General features: G+C 34.5%; 1 protein-coding gene across 2 annotated transcripts in view; it reads left to right on the top strand.

Moving 5' to 3' along the window:
- The window catches only part of LOC149552876 (ubiquitin carboxyl-terminal hydrolase 9-like), a 91,258-nt gene that overhangs the window by 37,365 nt on the left and 29,788 nt on the right, over positions 1-24,105 (top strand). For both annotated transcript variants that reach the window (XM_089788415.1, XM_089788414.1), the window contains exons 6-8: positions 12,059-12,469; positions 12,705-12,845; positions 13,517-13,687. In XM_089788415.1, coding sequence (XP_089644541.1) covers positions 12,059-12,469; positions 12,705-12,845; positions 13,517-13,687 — 723 coding nt within the window. The remainder of the gene's footprint in view (positions 1-12,058; positions 12,470-12,704; positions 12,846-13,516; positions 13,688-24,105) is intronic.

Raw genomic sequence — 24,105 nt, 5'->3', positions numbered from 1 at the left:
TTGAAGGAGTATCCATCTATTCATTATGGCACACAAATATGTAGAAGGGATATATACAACATTTTTCTTTTTACTATTGCAGAGGAGATAGGGACTTATTCGACATCCACATCAATAGAGAAATTAAGGAAACAATGCCCCATCACTTGAAAAGACAAAGAAGACTTAAGCGGCACCAAAGTTGATGACTTATGTACAGGAGCCAACATATAGACATGCGCTCATACGGTCGGTGATAAGTAGAACATCAAGTTATAATATGATTTTAGTGAATTATTATTTTGCTTTGTTTGAAAGCATTACTTTAAGAAGTATTGAAGACTCTCAGATACGTATAATATTTCATCTCACTGTGTTATATTTGTTGTCAGCCAAGGTTGTTTTCATATTTATCATGCTGCTGTAGAAATTGGTGAGGACTTTCTGCATTGCCGTGAGCATTTGAATATCGTAGAACTTCAGGAGGTACGAATAAATAATTAAACTATTAATGTTTTGTGATCTGAAAAATTATTTTGATATAGCGTTTTCAAAGTTCGGGGAGGTGCCTCATATTTCCATGCGAACTATTGCATCATAAATTTGAATTACAACGGTATAAGTTGTTGCCTTAAATAATATCGACAAGTATTCTTATCGAAAAGGAGATATAAAGAATAAACCATGGAATAGCTATAACATATAATGGAAGGTGGATGAAGTTTATATTTCCACATGCACACGAGCATCATTGAGCATTAACGTAGAAGTGTATCGATAGACAAGTCTAAAGACAATTGAACACTTCGGACGTACGTGATGGATAGAGATCAAGTTAAATAGTACTTTTGCATTTGACAGTAATATAGGAGGGACAATTTCAATATATGCAATCAAATTGTGCAAATTCGGTGGAAGCAAATAGCACACTTACCTAAATTGTGAATAAAAAAATTGGGGAATGAACATTGCAAGATAGGAATCATCCCTACACTTATTAAGAGGTTGACGAATCCCACAACCGGTGATGAGATAGCGGAGATTACTAACAAGGTATCGTGTGCCACACATAATAAGGTAAAATATGGTAATGTATATCTAAGTTTCCTTGACATTATTAAAATAATTGAAAATATATACATTAAGCCTTATTTATCTTATGGTATTAATTACATGATTATACACACACACACACACACACATAAAATCTGCCATAATATATGAATGGTGAAGTTAAGGCTAGTTATATTTTAACTCCTATACATCATTTATATAATTTTTTTAATCTTAATTCTAGTTAAGGTTAGTTATATATTAACTCCTATACTTTTTTTATTTAAAAAATTAAGTATGTTAATTCTAAAATTGAAAATATAGAGTTGTGTTACAATTATTTATGTTATTGCTAGTAATAAGAATGAGTTAAATTACTAACATTCTAATTAATGTTAAATATTCTTATTTGTGTTTCTATATGTAATATACAAATTATTTGCCTTGATACTTTCCTTCGAGAATGTTCTTGCAAAAAAAAGAGGGAGATTGAGATTCAGAGGGAGACTGACTTTTTAGGCAACCTTGAAAGAGAGGAAGCATATAGAGGATATGATCCAGTCAAACCTTTGGTGATCTTGATCATATTAATTTAGAGGGAGTAAACCACATTGTGAGAGATTCACTAATGATATAAATTTGGAATACACAGATTGCAAGATGTGCGCAATATAGGTTTAATAAAAAGATCAAACAAATACCTTTGCATTAACAAAGGAAATCTAAGTTGTGAGACATTAATGAATTTTTTAAGAATTTGTTTGAACCATCTATGAGTCTCTCTTTGATGAATGAAACTCGATGTATGAGTTGTAGATTCATACATGTGGCACAATCATACTCAATGTAGATATTAGTGTATTGTGGACGAGTTTGAGATAATGGAAGGACGTGTTCGCTTCTATCGTTAAGCTAAATGAATGTTGGACCTTCAATGGACGAAAAGAGCAAGTTGGAACTTAGAAAGAAGTTGTCATAATTGATACAAAATTGCTCAACAATATAAGAATGAGCATAAATATTACATCGTGGGGGGAATAGTAGTTAATGTTCCATTCCCACTTGAACCTTATTTAGAAGGGAGATGTTCTATTCTCAAATAACTAAAAAGACAATTTCTGAATCTTTATGTGCAGATAAGTATTCTTATCGTTAACATTTATTTACTCTTTGTAGTCTCTCTCTTATTTGTAATTCTATACATACTATAAGGGTTATTTGCCTTGATTTTCTCCTTTATGGTTGAGGATATTCTTACAGGAAAAGAAGGTTGGTACTTTACATATGCTACCTAATATTGTGCAGACTCAATCTAATGATAAGATCCTGATGATCAAAATGGATAAAATGAGGCTCTTAGCAAATATCTTTGATGATCGAGATTATGAGATTCTTCTACATTAAGAGGGAGTATGACACTTCTTCTAAGGCAACACAGGGGCTTAGAAGATTGATACTTAGAGGGAGTCTAGATATACATGTGTGTAACTGCATGATTTTGATTGGCCTACTCCTGTGTACATCATGAAGAAGTAATGACTTATCACTAGAAAGTTGGAAGATCAATATTAGATTTAGAGAGAATTTGACAGACATCATTGGACGAAGAGAGCCTCTAAGGGAGTAACTAGAGGACCCGACTTCAATGGATCGATGTTTAGAGGGAGAATTTTGAGGTACAATCCTTTGTAAATGATATCTTCTCTATGAGGAGAAGTTCTAAGTGAAATTTATTGTAATGTATTCTTCTCTATGAGATAGAATTGAGGTGAAAGCTTTTGTACTACCCTCTAACTTGGTTCATGGTGGTTACTGTTTCACATATGATATGTAATGAAAGGTGACGATCATTCATTGACATATATAAACATAAGGTAACCATTGAAAGGTGACGAACTTATAAATGGTAGACCTGCTATCATGGTTCTTTGGGCCGGATTTTGTTAGACACCTTGATAATCAACTCATCATGGTCCTTCGGGCTGGATTTTGCTGAACACCATAAAAATCAATTTGTTATGGTTCTTCGGGCCAGACCTTGCTAAACACCATAACTTAAATCTATCATTGACCACACTTAAGGTGGTGCTTAAATCTTGTATTATAACTGCTTTAATTCTCTCTTTGTTAAAGAGGGAGTGTTGAGAAATTTAGCCTCATAGTGAATTGAAAGAAATTCCATATGTAATATATGTTTATGTGTGTGTGTGTGTGTGTGTGTGTGTGTTGATAGATTTATGTTGATATTTGTAAATATGTCATTCTAGGAATATCACATTGAGATGATCTATGCTTGAGAGCATATTGTGTTCCATAACAAATCCTCTCTAGCTAAGACGGAGTGTTAAGATTATAGCTATAGTCAGATTGATTCAATCGTAAGACACAAAGTATATATATTTGTCATATGTATATAATATTATAATTATATATTATATATATTATACATAAATATTATACATAATACGTATGTTATATTGTGATTTATATTGTTAATATATATTAACTAATAATGATTAAACATAGAGACATGTCTCTTCATGAAACATGTTTCCTACTCTTATATTTATAAGAGATTGGAATATGCATTTGGAACATCATCTATAACAATGACAATGTTAATACATTTGTAGAATACGATTTTAATACAACAACAATAAGCAGTCTCTAATAGTTTTATGGATGTAGTTAATCTATCCATAATTGAAAAGCCAAGCAGAGGATTACTAAATAGAATAAGATGAAAGAATCTTTTGTCACACTTGCACTCTGCCTTCTAGAGATAGATACTTGTTATTCCATTTACTCAGCTTTCCTTCAATCTTAGATATTACACATTCCTACATTTCTTTTAGGTTAGGATTAACAACAAAAGGAATGCCAAGGTACCTAACTACTTGGTTAGGGCCTCCCCAATGGATGGAAAGTTTGCTGCACCAATATGGGGGTGCTACCTCTCATTCCAGAAGGATGGATTTGGATAAGGAGATCTTTCTACCCAATGCATTATACAAGATATGAAGTTTCTTTAGGAGGTTAGCCATATTATTCTCATTCAACTAGAATAGAATAGCAGTATCGTTAGCAAATTGTATGTTAGATATTTCCTCATTGTTAGGAAGATAGGTTCAATGAACCTTAGGAGACAGGTTGTCATCTCTTAAGTAAATAATGTAATGAATTAGTTGCAATAACAAATAGGGTTGGAGCAACGTGGGCACCCTTGTTTGATTGATTGACCAAGTCAGTTCAAATTGTTTTGATCTATATCCATTCACTTCAACCAAGGCCAAAGCTTCATTTATCAAGGTAGAGACCATATGACAAAACGTGGGGGAATCCAAGTGCACCAAGCATGATCTCAATAAACTTCCACTCTATCCTGTCATAAGCTTTTTCATAGTCAATGCGAAGTGTACCCACTTGCTGTCCAGGAACCCTTGCCCACTCTAAGGCTTCCCAACATGTTAGGAGATTCTCCAAAGATACCTTCCTTTGACAAGTCCAGTCTGAGAGGGGTTCATAATTTTAGGAAGAATATTCTCAATTCTAATTTTTTAAGATTTAGTGAGGATCTTGTATGAGTTAAGGAGGATTATGCGTCACCAGTGTTTTTACCAATGTTTTGTGTCCATCTTTAGGAATAATTTTGATGAGACCAACATTGATATATGAGCCAAGAGATCCAAGCTTTAGGGCTTCCTTGTATACCTCTAGTAGTTCTTTACTTATCAATGAAATGTTGTCTTTATAGAACTCCATTGGCAACCCATCTACTCCTGGGGCTTTGTCATTATTCATGCTCAAGATGGCTTTCTTTATCTCCTCCACAGTAATAGGATTGTCAAGAGAAGCATTCTCTGCGACTGCTTTTTTTTGAATGATTCCTCTAATCTTATCTCTGGCATTTTCCATAGAGTGATCTTTCTCTTCAGAAGTGAAAAGTTTCTTATAAATATATGCAAAGGTTTTAAGGATATCATTTTGGGATTTGATCAATATCCCTTCTTTAGAGAGACGATCGGATTCGTCCTTTGCCTCATTTTTCAGGATTTGTAAGAAAAATTTGGAGCCCCTATCTCCAAGATTAGTCTAATTGGCTTTGACTCTAATCTTGACTCTTGAATCTTATAATTCTACGGCTTATGTAAGACATTTATTATCTAAAAATGGGACAATCAGACAATGTAAACTAAATGCTTTTATATTCTTTTTTTGGCCTTACTAGTGGATCAAGAAGTTTGAGCTTGTCGATCATCTTATTCCAAAAAAATTGTTCATTACCTTTCCATTCAAATTTCATACCCTTAGACTTGTCTTGTGTGCTCTCAATCATATTAAAATCAAGAGCTAGAATCCACCAGATATCCTTTAAGTTAGACAACCATTTCCACAATTGAATTCTATTTGTAAAATCATTAGGTGCATAGACTGAGAAAATGGCAAATTCAACTCCATTGTATTTTAGAGAGATCCAAATTGCTCTGTTACATGATGAAGTTGCCCACTCTTGGATACATTTATTCCATTTCGGACCTATAAGGGATGTCATGTAGAGACGAATATGACATCTTTCCAAATACACTTAAGTGTGTTGTCTAATATGAATCCAATAGCTTTTACTTACAAGATGAGAATATCCACATCCTTATACATTCTGAGAAATCTCTTGATAATGTATTTTCTCTCAGGGGACTCTAATCCTGACATTAAAGGTAGCACATTTCAGATTCATGAGGACACTTACAATTATTTAGTATTCATGGGGGTCTGGAAGCTTTTGAAACAATTGGGGAGCTTACTCCTAGCAATCTTGGGCTATTACTAAAAGACTTGGCGACCTGGACCACAAGGATTAATATTCCCACTTAATAGCTTGGATCTATCTCTCTTTCTCCTAGGGGTGTCACCATCCTCTCAAATGCTAAGGTCTTCTGCTCCAATCACCTAAGTCATGCTTTTCTTCTTACTTTGTTTATTATGTTTAATAGCATTGAAGATAAAAGGATCTTGCTTTAGAGTTGGTTGAACAATCCAGTGTTGCCACCATCATACAATCAGGGTTAGTTTCAAGCACATCATCCACTTCTTCTTTGAGCATGGTTATCTTCCATCTTCTACACCATCATCGGTGGAGGCATTGTTTACAACCTCAAATTGTGGGGTAGGGTTGGGGATATCTACCAAGTCAACAATAGGTTCATCATGGCTTGGTTGGGCATCTTGGACCGGAGTAGAAGATTGGGTGGTGTTCTCAAATTTGCATCCTTGGATAGAGGAAATGAGGCATTGATTGGAATCAAGCTATGAATGATCCTTTCTCTTGATAAGACCTTTCTTGTTGATCCTATCAAGAGCAATCTATTGGGCGTTCAAGGTTCTGTGTGTAGGGTTCTGAGGATTGAGTTTCCTAAGCAAAATCAAGAGAGCTTTTTTGGGGAAGGTCTTTGAGTTTGTCTTGAATAGGGACATCAGGGAGCGGGGAAGTAGTAGTGGGAATGAATTGTGTTTTTAAGGCATCTACAGATGCTCTAATAACCTCAAAGCTCTCCAAATGAAAATAGGGGAATGAGGAATTGGGGGGTTATAAAACTTCTGGGGGGGCTTCCTTCTCATCAATTAGATTCTAGCCTTTGGGTGCAATAACAAAGTTATTTTCTAATTTGGGTAGCACAAGAAGATGGTTTCTTAGGATATGGCAATTCTATCTCTTGTGACCCTCCCTTTTGCAAAGATAGCATGCGTTGACACTGCCCAAAAAAGTTAGAGGGCAACAAACAAGATGCTCTTTAAGGTCAAACTAGATGTTCTTCGGGATATCTATAGTCGACGCAAACTAACACCCTTGCATCTGTGTTGGGAACGAGAGTGTTAGAACTATCAATACACATGATTTTTCTAATAGGTTCTAATACTTGTGAGAGGAAATTCCAAAGGAATGGTCGAAGATTTCCCACTACGAGACTTCTAGGGTTGGACAAGGCCAAAACTTTAATGTTAACCACATTCATGGACCATGGAATGACATAAAACTAACATTGGCCAACCCTCCAAAATTGTTTGTCAACCACAAATCTTTAAGACTCAGGGTTGGAGAAGAAAATTATAAAAAGACCTTTTTGCACAATTTGATAGTAGGTAAAATACAATTTGTGTTTTTGTTCCCATGCATTGTACACTCACTCATTTAGAAAGTTATGGGACGAAAGACTTGAAACATCTACAACAACAAAAAATATTGCACTATCTCTGAGTCTTCATATTTCCTTCTCTATGGCTAAAGAAATTTGTTCATTAGGTCTGATAACAAAATCAGAGGAAGTCGATATCTTACCTCTATTTCCTGTAACATGATATTCTTTGAGCCATTATGCTTTACACCTGATAAATTTGGCATCTCTAGGGACTCCATTCTGCCCCTCAACATCTTGTCTCAAGGATGTCTCCCCTACACCATCTTTGCCACCATATCTAGATTTTGCCAAGCTAGGTTTGTAGAGTCCTTTTGCATGCTCTCAAGGTCTTGAATCAATGACGGGGATTGAGAGGAAGAGGGCACTTCACCATGGGTGGTTGGCGATCGTCAATTTGCACTCGAGGACACCTTACCCATTCTCCTGTCAGATTTAAATTTTGTCAATTCTGGGCTAGATGTGAAAGTTTTTGGTTTGTAAGGTCCCTTTTGTTTCATATTATTTCTGATTTGGTTATCTTGCTATCTATGACAGGCTTCAAAGTTACTGTTCTAACAAATGTTTTATTTTAAGTTTAGAAAATTGTTATTAATCATTTTGTTTTCTCTTCTATCTTGTGTTTAAAACTTAATTGTGAAAATATACAGATCGCTTGTAAGGTATGTAATGTCCCTTTTTTTTGGGACTATTAAGTTTTTGCTTAGTAATTAGATAAACAGCAATAAAAGAGATAATACACAAAAGACTCATTGAATTTATCGTGGGAAAACCCTTCCACTTGAAGGGAAGAAGCCTAGCCACACCAGCAAAATATCACTTTTATTGATAATAAAATGTATGAGTACAAGGCTTTCACTTGATTGATTTACAATCTTTCAAGCAATCATATAAATAGTTTGCATAAGACTTCATCTTTCACACGAAGGTCTTTTTGAGTCCCAAAAATAAGACCCACCATATTCCCACATGTTTAACACTTCACATTTCCATACACATGCCTCTTCTAATGACGTATGACACGTGTCTTTGTGCATAATATTAACTTAAATATAATCACAAATATCTCTTTGATACGAAGATGACCATAATGTTCATAACAAACATATTTCTATCTCATAAAATTGGAGATGAAGATCGCTATTGCAGCTACAAACTTCAACAAGGACTACCCTATGTTTTCTTTAGAATCACCAATTTCATTAAAATAAGATCTGTAAGATAGTTAGGAATGAACTTCACCAATTTAAATGCTTTAAATTCTCAATTTAGGTCCTCACCAAGTAAGGAACAAGTATATGCAAACTGACTATATTGTCAGTGTAATATAATCTGCTTATGTAGTTATGGTTTTTTCACATTAGTTCTTCCATATGGACTATGTTTCACAAATAGTGCCTTTGTATGAAGTAACTGATGCCTATTCCATCGCAAGCCTTATTCCCTTGAATTTTGAATGGTGTTGCTCATGCCCATTCTATTGCAGGACTCTTGCCTTTGTATGATGTAGCATGGTTCATTCTACCGCAGGACTACCTATCTTGTGAGGTTTTAATACTACTCTTTATACTTGCCTTTGAGAATAATATATTATTCTCCCAACTGATCCCCCCCTTTTTAATTTCTTCTTCAAATGGAACCTTCTCCTCAATATTTTGATTTGGAGTCACACCCTTTCATTTGTTAATGCCCTTATGAAAAGGCCACACCCTTTGGTTATGAAAAGATACATCTATTTGACAATAACTATTGCCCCTTTAACTCCTTATTTAATCTTCACCTATTTTTCACTAATCAAATATGTCTTTACTACTTTTTAAATTGGCACATTTCATTTAACATCTGCATATCCTCTTCTTATTCTCTTCTTCCTTCTCAAGTCTTATTTTGGATCCTTTCATATACTTAGTCTCTAAATCTGCCCTAGGTCTCCTATACTCATTTTTTCCCCATTTTGCTTGATCCTCCTATATCTCCCCTTGCGAGGGAGAGGTCACACCTCTTAATCATGTGTGCCCTTTGACAAGAGTCATGACCATTGCCCCTTTAACTCCTTATTTAATCTTTACCTATCTCGCACTAATCAAATGTCTTAACTACTTTTTAAATCGACACTCATTTCATTTAACATTTGCATATCCTCTTCTTATTTTCTTCTTCCTTCTCAAGTCTTATTTTGGATCCTTCCATATATTTATGCTCTAAATCTGCCCTAGATCTCCTTTACTCATTTTACCCCATTTCACTCGATCCTTCTCCTTTATATCTCCCCTTGCGAGGGAGAGGTCACACCTTTTCATCATGTGTGCCTTTTGACAAGAGTCATGACCATTTATATTTGACTCTCTTTTGAAGAGTCACAACCCTTCATAACCATAACCCTTTTGAAGAGTCACAACCTTAGCAAAGAGTCTCAATTCTTATCGATAGTCACAACCCTTCATTTTATGAATGTCACTTCCTTAATTTCCTCACAGTCCTTACTTTTGCTAGTAATCCTCCTTTAATTCCTTGCTCTCCTCTTCTTTCTTCCTCTATATCATCTTTCAAATGAACTCTCCTCTCTTTTATATCTTATCTTGAGGAAACGACAACTTTTCATTACATACCTTTTGCCCTTTCATTAAATTTAGTTAGTTTATATTTTTATTATTTATAATTTATTGTTAATTTCTCATTTCACGCAAAGGACATCATTCTCAACTCTTCCCCAAAATTTCTTGTCCTCAAGCAATGCCATATTTATACAAATCTCTCAATGTAAGTAACTTTTGCTACATGATTTTGACTACCATCTTAGCTTGCAGATTTCAATGCAATAACCTAGATAAATGAATGGCAAAGTTTTGTAATTTTTGACAAGTTTTATCTCTTCCCTATGGGAGAAGGCACTATGTTTGCATGATAGCTTGTCTTCAGATATGGTCTAAAACTCAAATTCATATCTTTTGATCGCTTTAGATCAACCCAAAAGTAGAACCACACACAAAGTATACACTTGAAAATATGACGTATGCGCATGCATATAGGAAGACACACATACACGAAACATACTCATAGATGCATGAAAACATGGAGCATGGAGCATACACAAAGTATACACATTAATGCATGAAGACACATAGCATGCACAAAGTATACACACAATACACACATTGTTAGATTCCCTTTTTATTGAATATAATGATTTCTTGTTTCATCTTTTTCCTTGTAGGATGCCATGATCATTCTTTGATGCCACTTGTAATGCCCCCTTTTTGGATTACTCTAAGTTTTGCTCTAGAATCACAAATTCCATTAAAATAAGATTTGTAAGATGGTTAGAAATAAACTTTACTAATTTAAAAGCCTTTTAACAAGATCTGCCTTATGGTTATGGATTCTTACAATAATTCATCCTTATGGACTTGTCATTCACAAATTATGCCTTTGTATGATGTAACTCGTGCCCATTCCACCATAGGACTTACCTATCTTGCAAGGTACTAATACTACTATTGATTGTTGCCTTTGAGAATAATATATTATTCTCCCAATTGATTTCCCCTTTTAATCCCTTCTTCAAATGGAACCTTCTCCTTAAATGTTCCTTTGAGTGTAGGGAGTCGCACCGTTGCATTTGTTAATGCTCTTATGAAAGGGTCACACCCTTCGTTTTTGAAAAGATATATCTGTTTGACAACAAATATTGCCCCATTCACTCCTTATGTAATCTTCACCTATTTCTCACTAATCAAATTTATTTTTAATATTCTCGTCTTCCTCCTCAAGTCTTATTTCAGAACCCTCCATAACTTCTGCTCTAAACCTGCACTAGATCTCCTCTCCTCTATTATTTCCCCTTTCATTTAATCTCTCTTCTTCTTTATAACTTTCCTTTTGAGGGATAGGTCACACCTCTTCATCATGTATGCCTTTTAGCAAGACTCACGACCAAATACAATCAATACCATTTGACCCTCTTTCGAAGAGTCACAACCTTCACTATCATTACTATTTTGAATTAAGACCTTCATAATTACAACCCTTTCAAAGAGTCACAATTCTTACGAATAGTCACTACCCTTCACCTTTTGAAAGTCGCTTCCTTAATTTCCTCACATTCCTTTCTTCTTCTATTAATCCTTCTTTTATTCCTTGCTCTCCTCTTCTTTCCTCCTCCATATCCCCTTTCCAACGAACCTCCTCCCTTATATATCTTATAGATATATATTGAGGGATTGAGAACTCTTCATTACATATCTTTTGACCTTTCATTTAATTTATTTTATATTAATTAACTAGCTTATATTTTAATTTTATTTGTATTATTTATTATTTATTATTAATTTCTCATTCCAGATTGGGACATCACAAGGTACCTTTTTGTTTTAGATTATTTCTGATATTGTTAGCTTGCTATGTAAAACAGCCTTGAAAATTATTGTTTTAGCAAGCTATTTTAATTTTAATTTTGATAATTGAATATTCTTTTTGTTTTTCTACATTTTGTGATTTATGTAAAAGTGCCCTAATTTCCTGTTCTTAATCCAAATTTGGCATAATACTTTCCAAGAATTCATAAGTTGATTACATCATTTAACAGTCCATCAATTGATTTTTATTGTCATTTTGCAACTTGAACTGTTGCATAGACTAGTTGTGCTTTGACCTACATTCTGACCCAAAGAATATTTATATCTTGTTATTGTTATACTATGAACTTGTGACTACCATGTCTTCTTCATTGGTTAAAATTTATTTATTGTCATAAATATGCAATAAATAATATTCAACAGAGCATGTCTGGTAGCATTGTCAAGATATTTATGTCTAACTGGTACATTTATATGCAGACACTTTTGCTACAAGTGGATGGGATTTTGCCTCACCACACTGTTAGCAATCCACAGCCATCATACCTGAATGGCTCAGCAGGATATCATCTAGCTATAGTCCCAGTAGAATCTTCAAGGCAGGAACCATCTCTTGTAGGGGGTTCAATCCTAAGCCAAAGTACTTCAAGAAGTTCCAGCCCAGAATTATCCATTTCTCACCCTCTGAGTTCATCATATGGAAGTCTGGACGGAATTGGTAGCAGTGGCAATAGAACTGGACCGGTAGGTTTGATAGGGCTGAATAATCTTGGGAACACTTGTTTCATGAACAGTGCTCTTCAGTGCTTAGTGCACACCCCACGTTTGGTTGAGTACTTTCTCGATGATTATACTAAGGAGATCAATCGACACAATCCATTGGGCATGGAGGTAAGTATATCATAGAGCTCTACCCACTACACTTTATTTATTTTTAAATATACAATTAGATTGTATAGACTATTCGAAGCTGCCATAAACAATAAAGGCCACTGACAGTAAATTCTATCTATTTTTATGATTTTTGCAGTCTGCATACCACAACTTGAATAATTGTTTAGCATAATCATCTCTGAAAGATAGTTTTTCTATTCCCAGTCCATTTAATCATTATCTCTTTGAGCAGGGAGAGCTTGCTAATGCATTTGGGGAACTGTTAAGGAAATTATGGGCACCAGGAAGAACACCGATATCACCTCGATTATTCAAATCAAAGCTTGCTCGTTTCGCACCTCAGTTTAGTGGCTACAATCAGCATGATTCACAAGTTAGTAAAAATTGAATGCTTTTGTTGGATAGAATGGGAAAGTACTGTTAGTTGATATGTTACAATGAAAATAATTTCAATAATAATTAAATTGGTTAAGTGATATAAAATAAGTTGGTTTCTTCCATTGTACTACATACTTTCTTTCGGGATTAGTCCTGGTGGCATCCCAATTGAAGCAGTGGGAGATGAAATGCAAAAAAGAAACATGTATAGCTTTGTCTACAAACTTAGGAATGGTTATTACACACAGGCATGCATGCACTTGGTAGTCCCAGGCATAATGAAATATAATTGATAATCTTATTTTATTCTTTTTTAGCAGTGTTTTCAATTGTGGTTAAGATACAATAGAAGTAAAACAACGGTTTGCAGGCAACCATATTCATTTCTCACAGTTATCTTGTAGAAAGGTTCAAATGTGGTTATGTCAGAAACAGTCAAGAATTTGAAATTTGTAAATATCCATTTTACTGTTTTTGTTATTGCGAGTGTACTTATGATCCTTGAAAAGGCAACTGTATTCGTCACAGTATTTTACTTAAAAACAAGCAGTAGATAAATTTTCTTCCAAGGTCTTGAAGGCATTTGGTAACTTCTCTTGACATGCAAGTGAACCATGGGGATGTGAATGTGGGGTTGATTACTCTATTTTGTTATGCATTCTACAGGAGTTGCTAGCATTTCTCTTAGATGGGCTCCATGAAGATTTAAATCGTGTGAAACACAAGCCATACATTGAGTCGAAAGATGCAGATGGCAGACCAGATGAAGAAGTGGCTGAAGAACACTGGGCCAATCATCTAGCACGAAATGACTCCATAATTGTAGATTTGTGTCAAGTAAGTATCTTGTGTGAACTGTCTGCTGGCAAGAATGTATTAATCACCATGACCATTTATGGTTGTTCTTTATGAAAATTTCCACGTGTCATGGAATGGCAGCCTCTTCAAGCTTATTTGCTAGAAGAGTAGTTACATATTTTCTTATATTGTGAATGGTTCTAATGTTTCAAATTTTGGGCTTTTGCTACATTTATTTAAGCTTTAGCATATTTTGCAATGCCTTTTCTTATGGGGCATTTATGGTCTTTGCGCAATGTTGTTTTTTCTGTTTTAGTCATTTATCCTAGTTATTTTTAATCTCTTACCATATATTTGCTTCATGAATGAATGTACAGGATCTTGGATTCGGTAGGAATTATGCTGTATGGATTATTCCATTTACCTGGTTATCTGCACGAAATTGAGTTTAAATTTACAGCTCTACAAAGTTCATTGTTGCACATTCGTTGACTCCTTTTTGTCTATTATTTTTTGTTTCTGTAAATCCTCACAAGCACCAAAATAGCACCCTAGAAAATGTGGGTTTGCATGAAAAGATTCTTAAGCATATTATAGGAGTAAAATTTGAAAAAAGTCAGGCTAAGTTTCCTTAAAAAAATGCCATGATGATTTCTCACAACAAATAACACACTCATATGGGCATCTGTACTATTTAAGCGAGGTGATAACCTCTTTTGAGGACATTGTATCGCTTATCTCATACATTGCATTTTATTTATCCTTACACTTTGTTTTTGTGCATTGGTGTTGCCAAAGGAGAACAGCAAATGGAATCAGATGTATTATAATGAAAGCGAATAAAAAAATGGTGTTAGTGCAATTGTAAATTAGATTGCCTGAATAAGAGAAATTAAGCAATATTACAAAGTTACGCTCAGTGAATTTCTAAACAAGAACGGAGATCTCAAATGCGGTGTGTACCGTTGATATATCAAACTTTCTTGAACAATGCCTATAAGGCATTAATATGCAAATGTTGAAGGCAAAGACATGCACTGTGATATTAACAAGAAATTTAACAACTGATATGCCATGATTTATAATCTCTATTTTTTTTGGAATTCATATCTTATAGCCATGCAGCATTGGGATGACATTGTTGGAGTGTGGTAGAATAAATATAATAAGAGGAAATATGTTTTTGTTGTATGACCATGTGTGCCTGTTAATTTCTTATTGTACAAAACATGAACGAAGTGCCAGATCCTTCAAGATTAGTTGCCATTGTGCTAGGTTGTGAGAGATAACGAGAAAGTTACTATTGACTTTAAGCTTTTGTGAGCCATCTGCCTTTGCAATATCTTCAATACTATGATGATATTGTTTAACTAATATTAATTTATTTTTTAAAATTAATTATATATTACTATTTATCTTCTATTAATATATATATATTTTAATTTAATTATTATGTTATAGCATTGTTTAGTAATTAATAAATAATAAAAATAATCATACATTAAAGTTCCCAAACTTGAACTTGGCTTGGACTTCCCAAGAATGACTCAACTCGTAATTAGGAAACTAGGCAATGACTCGGCAAAATGAAAAAGCTCTTAAAATTAAGAGATTTTAAAGGATTCAAGACTTGTTTTATGCACCCATTATTGATTAATGGTTAAAGACACTATATCATCATAAAAAATAACATAATTTGATCAATTACATAAATCTACTTTGATCACATAGATACAAACCCAAAGTAATACAAAGTTTTCAAACTCGAACTTGGCTCGGACTTCCCAAGAATGACTCAATTCATGACTAGGCGACTAGGCAATGACTTGGCAAAATGAAAAAGCTCTTAAAATTAAGAGATTTTAAAGGATTTAAGACTTGTTTTATGCACCCATTATTGATTAATGGTTAAAGACACTATATCATCATAAAAAAGAACCTAATTTGATCAAATACATAAATTTACATTGATCACATAGATACAAACCCAAAGCAATACATTAATGACAATTAATACACTAATAGATGACCAATATTATCAAATTCAACATAGGCATTTTATGCCGACTACATCATCCCCTAAAAGAAAAAGTCGTCTTCCACTAGACAAGTATACACCATGTAATATCTAGGAAAACTAATGACAAGAGTGTAGATAATGACTCATAATGCGCAAACTTGAAGTTGTAGTGTATTTCAAAAATAAAATTGGGATTGGGGGCAAAATTCTCAGCAAGGTTAAGGGGCAACACACTTTGTGGGGGTCTTGGGGAAGTGCCCTCCATGGGGTCAAGGGGCGGTACCCCTTGTCGGAATCTAGGGGATGCTCCCCAACAAGGTTGTGAGGAGTGCCTTGAGAACCACATAAAAACTCCAAGACATGCTTCATTTTCTTAAAATCTTAGATGCCAAAAACAATACTGATAAAGACTAAATTTGCACTTTCTAGGTTGGACTTTTTAAAATCTCAAATTCAATGTTTTTAGGGGAAATAAGTTTTTAAAAAAAAGTTCTTTTTTTATATTTACCCTACATTGATGTTGGCCAAGTTAGGAGGCTCAGACTTGGTGAGTCAGCCACTTGACTTGGTGAGTAGGTGAGTTAGGTGTTTGACTTGGCCAGGTTCGAGTAAGGGTCCTTTTGACTCGATGTCTAGACCCACATGACTCTTGTGACTTGCTGCAAGTCTAGGAACACTGTTATATATATATATATATATATATATATATATATATATATATGTATATATATATCATTTATTAATATTATCGTGAAAGATTTAAACTTGGCATCATCTAGGTGCCTACAACATGGACTTTTTTCACTTTGCCATTAAATGAAGTACCCTATGGCAGGTAATATTAGAATTAATATTTAATATTATAACATTATTAGTTATAACATTATACTATAGCATTAAATTATTAATAATGGAACTGATAATGCAATAAAAAGGTAAATATTTTGGTTGGTAATAATGATTTATTGAATTAATTACCTAGAAATGTGCATAGAATGTTTATAGTAAACATTGAAGTTGCTTCTAACCACCACCAAAAAAAGCTACTAAACACCCTGCCATCTACCCTAAACCATCCACGAAGATCCATTTACAAGAGTTACACCAGCTGTTGAAATTCAATACTGCAAAATAAGCTTTGCTACTGTAACTACCTCTAAAACATTGCATACCAAAAACCACCTAAGATTGACAATTTTCAAGGATTACTAAAGCATCAACAAATTTTGTCACTCGGATGCTTGCAGATGAATGAGATAATCATCAAAACACTGGCCAACCATCAAGATCACAACCCACAAGCTCTGGTGTCCCTGCGCCTTATCCTCAACGACCACCTTCTCCTTGGAACATGCAACTCAGTTAGCCCTGGCTTGGCCTTCATTTCCTTTAATTCTTCTTCAACTTGTTTCAGCTCCAGAAACTATATAAGTGGATCGCATTGCTGCTTTGCTTACTCGATTCGGTCACCTCTCTATCATTCTTCAAGCCTCCATATGGATGGGATGTACCCATCGACTCCCACATATCCCTGATCATCTACCCCTTCACCGTAATCCATCCCCTTTCCTGGAACTACCCACCTGAGAATGGTCTTCAACCTAACTAAAAGTTCAGCAGGAACTATTACCTCCATTATTCTCCTCATGTTCACTGTTGATTCTCCGAACTGTAACCCCCATGCATAAATCATGGAGCACACAGCTATATACGTTCCATGTCTGTTCCTCAGTTGATCAAAGAACACGCCAAAGTCAGAAGCACACACTTTGTCAACCTTTCATCTTAGTCCAAAAGCATGCCATCAAACTGCTTCTTTGTAACAGGGCCAAAGAGCAGATTCTGCTGCTTAGATGCTTTCAATGTGAACAAGGTCTCCATCTTGTTAAAACCAAAGACTACTTTCACCCTATAACACCACTGTGCATGAATTTGCTTCGTCCAAAATGTAGATTAATGTGCTTCTGGAGGAGATTTACCAAATATTTCGAAACACTCCTAGATGTCTCATCCTCATGACTCACTGTCTTTTTAGCAGGCTTTAATTCTTGTGTTCACCAACCCCTATGCCGCCATTCCTCATCCACCACCATAATAAATGTTGCTTTTCAAAAGATACAGATTTCAACTCTGCTAAATTTTGAAGATCCTCAATTCGAATTGCATTTATTGTATTAAAGGTTAAGGCCCATTCAGATAGTTTATCAGCCTGTCTGTTACCATTTCTCTTTACATGGGTTAATTTAAAATCATCTAGGTAAGATAATTCATCAGTTATAAGGTTGATGTACTTCTGAAGATGCCAAGCTTCTGTTCTTCCTATAGTGTTTGCCTGCATTATAATTAGCATATCACCCTCCACATGTAAATTTGTCGCTCCCAACATCTTTGCCACCTTAATTGCTGTTAATGCCTCTACCACATTATTGGTGCCATCTTCCAATTGCTGTCCACCAATTGCAATTGCGTTGTTAATCCAATCCCTTATTATAAATCCTGCACTAGATGGGTCGGGTTACCCTTTGATGTTCCATCAAAATTTATATATCATAGATTAATATAGATTAATATTTATCATTTATTAATAGATTTTATAACATCATAGATTAATATTTATCATTTATTTTTTATTAATTTCTATACTTTTATTATTATGCTATAGCATTATATTAGTTATATAATTATATTGAATATTTTTTTTATGACTCAGGGGTATCCCCGCGACCCAGACCAACGCCCAGAAGCCTGAGGCGAGCTGGGGTGAGACTATTCCCCTGGGGATGCATCTACTCACCTGTAGAACCAGTGCATCATTGAAGCAGACTACCGGATTCGAATCCAAGACCATCGGGAACTACTCACAACCTTAGCCTCCTCCGCTGACCAGGCAGGCTTATTTGTTTTTAATATTTTCCTTATTTGAGACTATAAATATATGTTGTTTGAGCAAACCCAACCCCCCATATCGAACCCTTGAAACTGAGTCTTGGCATGAACTGGGACTGGTGATGTACAATGGAATCCCTTTAATAATACTACAAGTCTCAGTAACTTCCCTAATTTATATTTTGCATGTTTAAAGACATTGATGTCATGGATGTTATAGAATCCTAGGTTTGTCTAGGTCACTAGGCTCCTTGAGTCCCCGTGGCAATTCAAAGTTAAAGAACACCAAAAGGCATTGGAAGTTGAAGAGCTGGGGATAAGTGTTTTAGAGACATATGGGACGTTTTGGAAATCAAGACAAAATTGTTGCTTGTCAGTAGGGGCAATTCTGAAACTATTGCTATTTATTGCAAAATTGCTGTGCTGCCTTGTATAAAACTGTCACTTCTTTTGATGAAGCTACTGAGATGATTATAGAACTGCCACTGTGGCAAGTTGACAATTTCACATAAAATGCTTGAGACCTTGTATACGGCCATATCTAATTAAACAAATGCATGAATCAATAATAAAGATGAAAATGCATACAGGATACAGGAGTAAAATATCTTTACTCACCCATGAAATTATTACATTTGCAGCGAAGCGGGAAAGTCAACATGGTAACAGAGCAGGTTGTAAATGTAAATAGAATATAATTCCAAAGTTCCAAATGTAAGGATTGCAAACGCACAGTTATATTTGATAAATCAAATTCTGTTGTTGTTAAGTTTATAACTGCGATATCATACTGGTCTGAGAGAGTGCAGACTGCACCATAATCTTCTCCCTTTACTACCGGTTAAGGCATTATATTCTTAACAGTTCATGAAATGATAGGCGGCAATTCTTGATATATGTCAATGTTTAAACACTAACTTAACAGATTTGTTAGTTAACATTTAGTTAATTTAGATTGGTCGCCGATTTCTAGAAGTATGGTATGGGCCGACCTAGAGAGGGTCATGTCCCTTTGAGGGACATGCCTTTTGGTCTTGGTATGAAAGGTAGGTATTATTGTAGTTTGAGGACAAACAATAATTACAAGTTTGCTCCCTCAAGTAATAATACCAGTTCGAATATATTGCAGATATAAATAACATTCAGATCAGAGTTAAAGGTGATAACTCCTTACTTAAGAATATTAAGAAGATCATATTCAGCAATAAAAGGATATTATACAAGTCTGAATATTTAGTACAGAATTTGCAGAAACTTTACATGGTATTAGAGCTCTGGTAGTCGAACCTAGGCTCTGCAAATTAAGTAATCAGACTTTATATATAGCTAGCATCATTCTCCTATCTTCAATGGCATATAGAATCAGACTCGATGACAGGTTTGATGGGAAAAAACACTTTGATGCCTGGAAATTCAGAATCATGACGATTCTTGAAGAAAATGATGTAAAACAATTTGTTAATTCAGCATCCAAACAACCTAATGTTGAACCTCAGAAAACTCTCTGGAGTAAAGGAAATAGAAAAGCCATACAGATCATATTAGATGGAGTGAAAAATGAGATTGTACCTATGCTAACAAGACATCAGACAACATTTGATATGATGAATGCATTACTAAATGCATATGAGGTCAACAATGCAACTAGAGTTCTCGCACTGAAAAGACAACTAAATCACATACAAATAAAGAAAGGAGAATCAATGAATACTCACTTCCTAAGGGTTGTCAGCATAAGAGATGAACTTTCAAGTATAGGGACCATCATTAGTGACACGAAACTAACATTGATGGCTATAGATGGATTACCAGATCCATGTGAAACTTTCGCACAAGGAGTAAGTGCCGGAGATAAACTTCCTAACTTCAACAGACTTAAGGGAGATTGTCTTCAAGAAGAATCCAGAAAACTAAAGAAAGGAGGGAAATTGAAAACAAAAGATAAAGAACTTCATGTTTTTAATACAAACTCCTATAAGGGCAAGAAGAAGCATTTCAAGAAGAAAAGGGGAAATCAAAAGAATGACAAACACAAGAAAGATCTATCCAAAATAAAGTGTTTCAGATGTGAAAAGTTTGGACACTACAGATCTAATTGTCTTGAGAATTCTAAACAAGTGAACTGTACAAATGTTACTAGGGAAGAAGATAACCATGATCCCGAGAATCGTGTATTGTATTTGTCACTATCAAATGAAATTTCAAGTTAAGCACGGGTAATTGATAGTGGATCTTCTAGACATATAATAGGATACAAAGAAGCACTAGACTCTATAGTAGAAAAGGTTAATGGCGAAGTTACCATTGGTGACAATTCAACACATTCCGTCGAAGGAATTAGAAACTGCACTTGAAACTAAAATAAAAAAATTCTCTTCTTCTCAAAGGAGTACTCTATCTACCACGAATAAAAAGAAATCTAATCTTGGTTACAACACTTGAAGATGATGGATATAATGGTGCTTTTATGGACAGTAAAGTAATAACTTGGGCAAAGAACTCCTCAATTAAGAAAACGAAGTTGATTGGTCAGTGAAAAGGGTATTTGTATGAATTAAATTTAGAACCTAGTCAACCTATTCAATAGAACCTAGTCAACCTATTCAAGCTTTAATTCATGAAGCTGCAGAAATAAATGAAATATGGCACAGAAGGTTAGGACATTTAAATTTTAAAACCTTATCAACTATGGAGAAGATGGTTACTGGTTTACCTAAACTAAATAAAGACCACTCAAGCATAGGCAAAGTGTGTGCTCTGGGTAAGAACACCAAAAGTCCATTTCATGATAGCACTAGAAAAACCAACAATGTTTTGGTATTTTATTCATTCAGATTTATGTGGTCCTATGTCTGTTCCTTCTATTGGAGGATTTTGGTACTATATTTTGTTCATAGATGACTTCTCTAGGAAAACATGGATTTACTTCTTAAAGTGCAAAGAATTAGAAGAAATCCTACAGAGATATAAAGAATTCAAAACATTAACTTAAAATTTATCAAGACATAAAATTAAAACTCTTAGAATTGATAATGGAGGGGAATACACCTCAGATTTTTTAAAAAGATTTTGCAAAGAAATAGGAATTAAGAGGGAGTACACCATTCCTCATAATCCAAAATAAAATTGGGTAGCAGAAAGAAACAATAGAACAATTATAGAAGTTGTTAGAGCTATGATATTTGATCAAAATCTAGAATATTATTTTTGGGCAAAAGCCTCCTATACTGCTGTCTATATTCAAAACAGAAGCCCTCACTCCTACCTTAGAGATAAAACTCCTGAAGAAGTCTTTACTAAGAATAAACCCAATATAAGTCATCTTAGGATTTTTGGGTGCCCTGTATATATCCATGTTCTAAAAGAAAAGAGAACTAAGTTAGAACCCTCTGGAAGCAAAGGTATTTTTGTAGGGTATAGTGAAACATATAAAGCATATAGGATTTTCATACCTGAACAAAAAAGTATTGAACATAGTAGGGATGTAATTTTTGAAGAAGATCTAGCATTCAAAAGAGCCCTAAGTTTTGAAGAACCCTCTCCTTTAACTAGTTCTGAAAGAAATACTATGTTTGAGTCTCAAAGGGAGAACATAGAAGAAATTGAAGATGAAATTCAAAATCTTAATATTGGAGAAACTCAAAATTCTAAGAAAAGACCACTTTGGGCCATTAAAATAGTCGAGAAAGCACAAGACTTTACTGCACCTTCTAAAACAGTTAGAGAAAGCAAAAGACCCAAAAGATTTTTTAGTTATACAACAAACATGAATGATTTGTCCAAAACAAAACCAACCAATCGTTCAGATGCTATTAAACTTACAGCTTGGAAAGAAGCTATGATAGAAGAATACTAATCTATAATGAAGAATGATGTTTCGGAAATTGTTCCAAGACCTAAAGGAAAATCTGTTGTTTCTTTCAAGTGGATATATAAAATAAAGCATGTTGTTGACTATAGAATTGAAAAATATAAAGCCAGATTTGTAGCCAGAGGATTCTCTTAGAAAGAAGGGATTGACTATGAAGAAACTTTTGCCCCTGTTGCCAGATACACCTCTGTAAGAGCAGTCCTAGCCATTGTTGCATCAAAGGGATGGAAAGTACATCAGATGGATGTAAAACAACATTCCTAAATGGAAAGATTATAGAAGAAGTATATTTGGAGCAACCTAAAGGATTTGAAACTCATGATCCTAACATTTTTGTTTGCAAGCTCAAGAAATCTCTCTGTGGGCTTAAGTAGGCTCCAAGAGCTTGGTATGAAAGAATTGATAGGTATCTCACCGGCTTAGGATTCTCCTAAAATGAAGCCGATCCAAATTTATACTATAAAAGAGATAAAGATGATATGGTAATTTAGATACTGTATGTTGATGATTTACTAATAACAGATGATGATCATCTCATAGATCAATGCAAGAAACATCTAATTAGAGAATTCGAGATGTAAGACTTAAGACTCCTTCATTACTTCCTAGGATTGGAAGTACGACAAAATTTAGACAGCATTATACTTAATCAAGGGAAGTATACATCAGAGATTTGGAATGTGGAATTGCAAGTCTGTGTCTTCTCCAATGGAGACTAATCTACATAAACTTAAAGAAGAAGCAGTAGGATCACCTTCCATATATTCTAATCTTTACAGACATATGATTGGGTCCCTTATGTACTTGGTAAATACAAGACCTGATATTTGCTATGCTGTTAATGCCTTAAGTTAGTTTATGTGTAAACCAAAGGAGATTCACCTAGTTGCAGTCAAACACATTATGAGATACTTAAAGGCACTCTTAATCTTGGGCTCAAATATGAGAAAGTTGACTTTGATTTATATGGATTTGTTGACTTAGATTGGGGTGGAAGTGTTAAAGAAAGAAAAAGTACTTCAGGATGCTGTTTTAGTTTAGGATTAGCAATGATATCTTGGATATGCAGAAAGTAGTCTTCAGTAGTTCAAAGCTCCATAGAAGCAAAATACATTGCAGCAGCGATGGCCTTTCAAGAAGCAGTTTGGCTAAGGAAGTTACTTGTGGGATTATTTGGGCAAGCCATGAATTCTACGATTATTCATTGTGATAATTAGAGTTCCATCAAACTTTCAGTGAATCCAGTTTTTCATGATAGGTCCAAGTATATCGAAATTCCTTATCATTATGTAAGAGATATGGTAGACAGGAATACTGTAAAATTAGAATACATTTGCACTGCAGATCAGACAACAAACATTCTCACCAGACCTCTATCTAGAGTGAAGATAGATCACTTCAGGAAAAGACTTGGTATGGTTGAATTGTAATCCATTTGTATTCTTTAAATTATTAATAAAATAATTTTATTTGTCAAGCTATTGATTGTTATGGGTTCCACCATTTGTATTCAATATTTAAGAGGTGATGATCTCTAAGATAATGAATACTTGTATAAAGGACATTATGAGAGATGATGATCCCTCAGATAATGTATTGAATAGTAAAGAACTACTGTTAGATCTAGGTGAGTTCAAGATCATTTGTGACATAAGCATTTCTTTGCCTATTAATCACAAC

The sequence above is a fragment of the Cupressus sempervirens genome, chromosome 6 (genome assembly GCF_028749045.1).
Source record: "Cupressus sempervirens isolate cs-2001-9-10 chromosome 6, ASM2874904v1, whole genome shotgun sequence".
NCBI lineage: Eukaryota > Viridiplantae > Streptophyta > Pinopsida > Cupressales > Cupressaceae > Cupressus > Cupressus sempervirens.
This window is presented reverse-complemented; position numbering and strand designations above follow the sequence as displayed.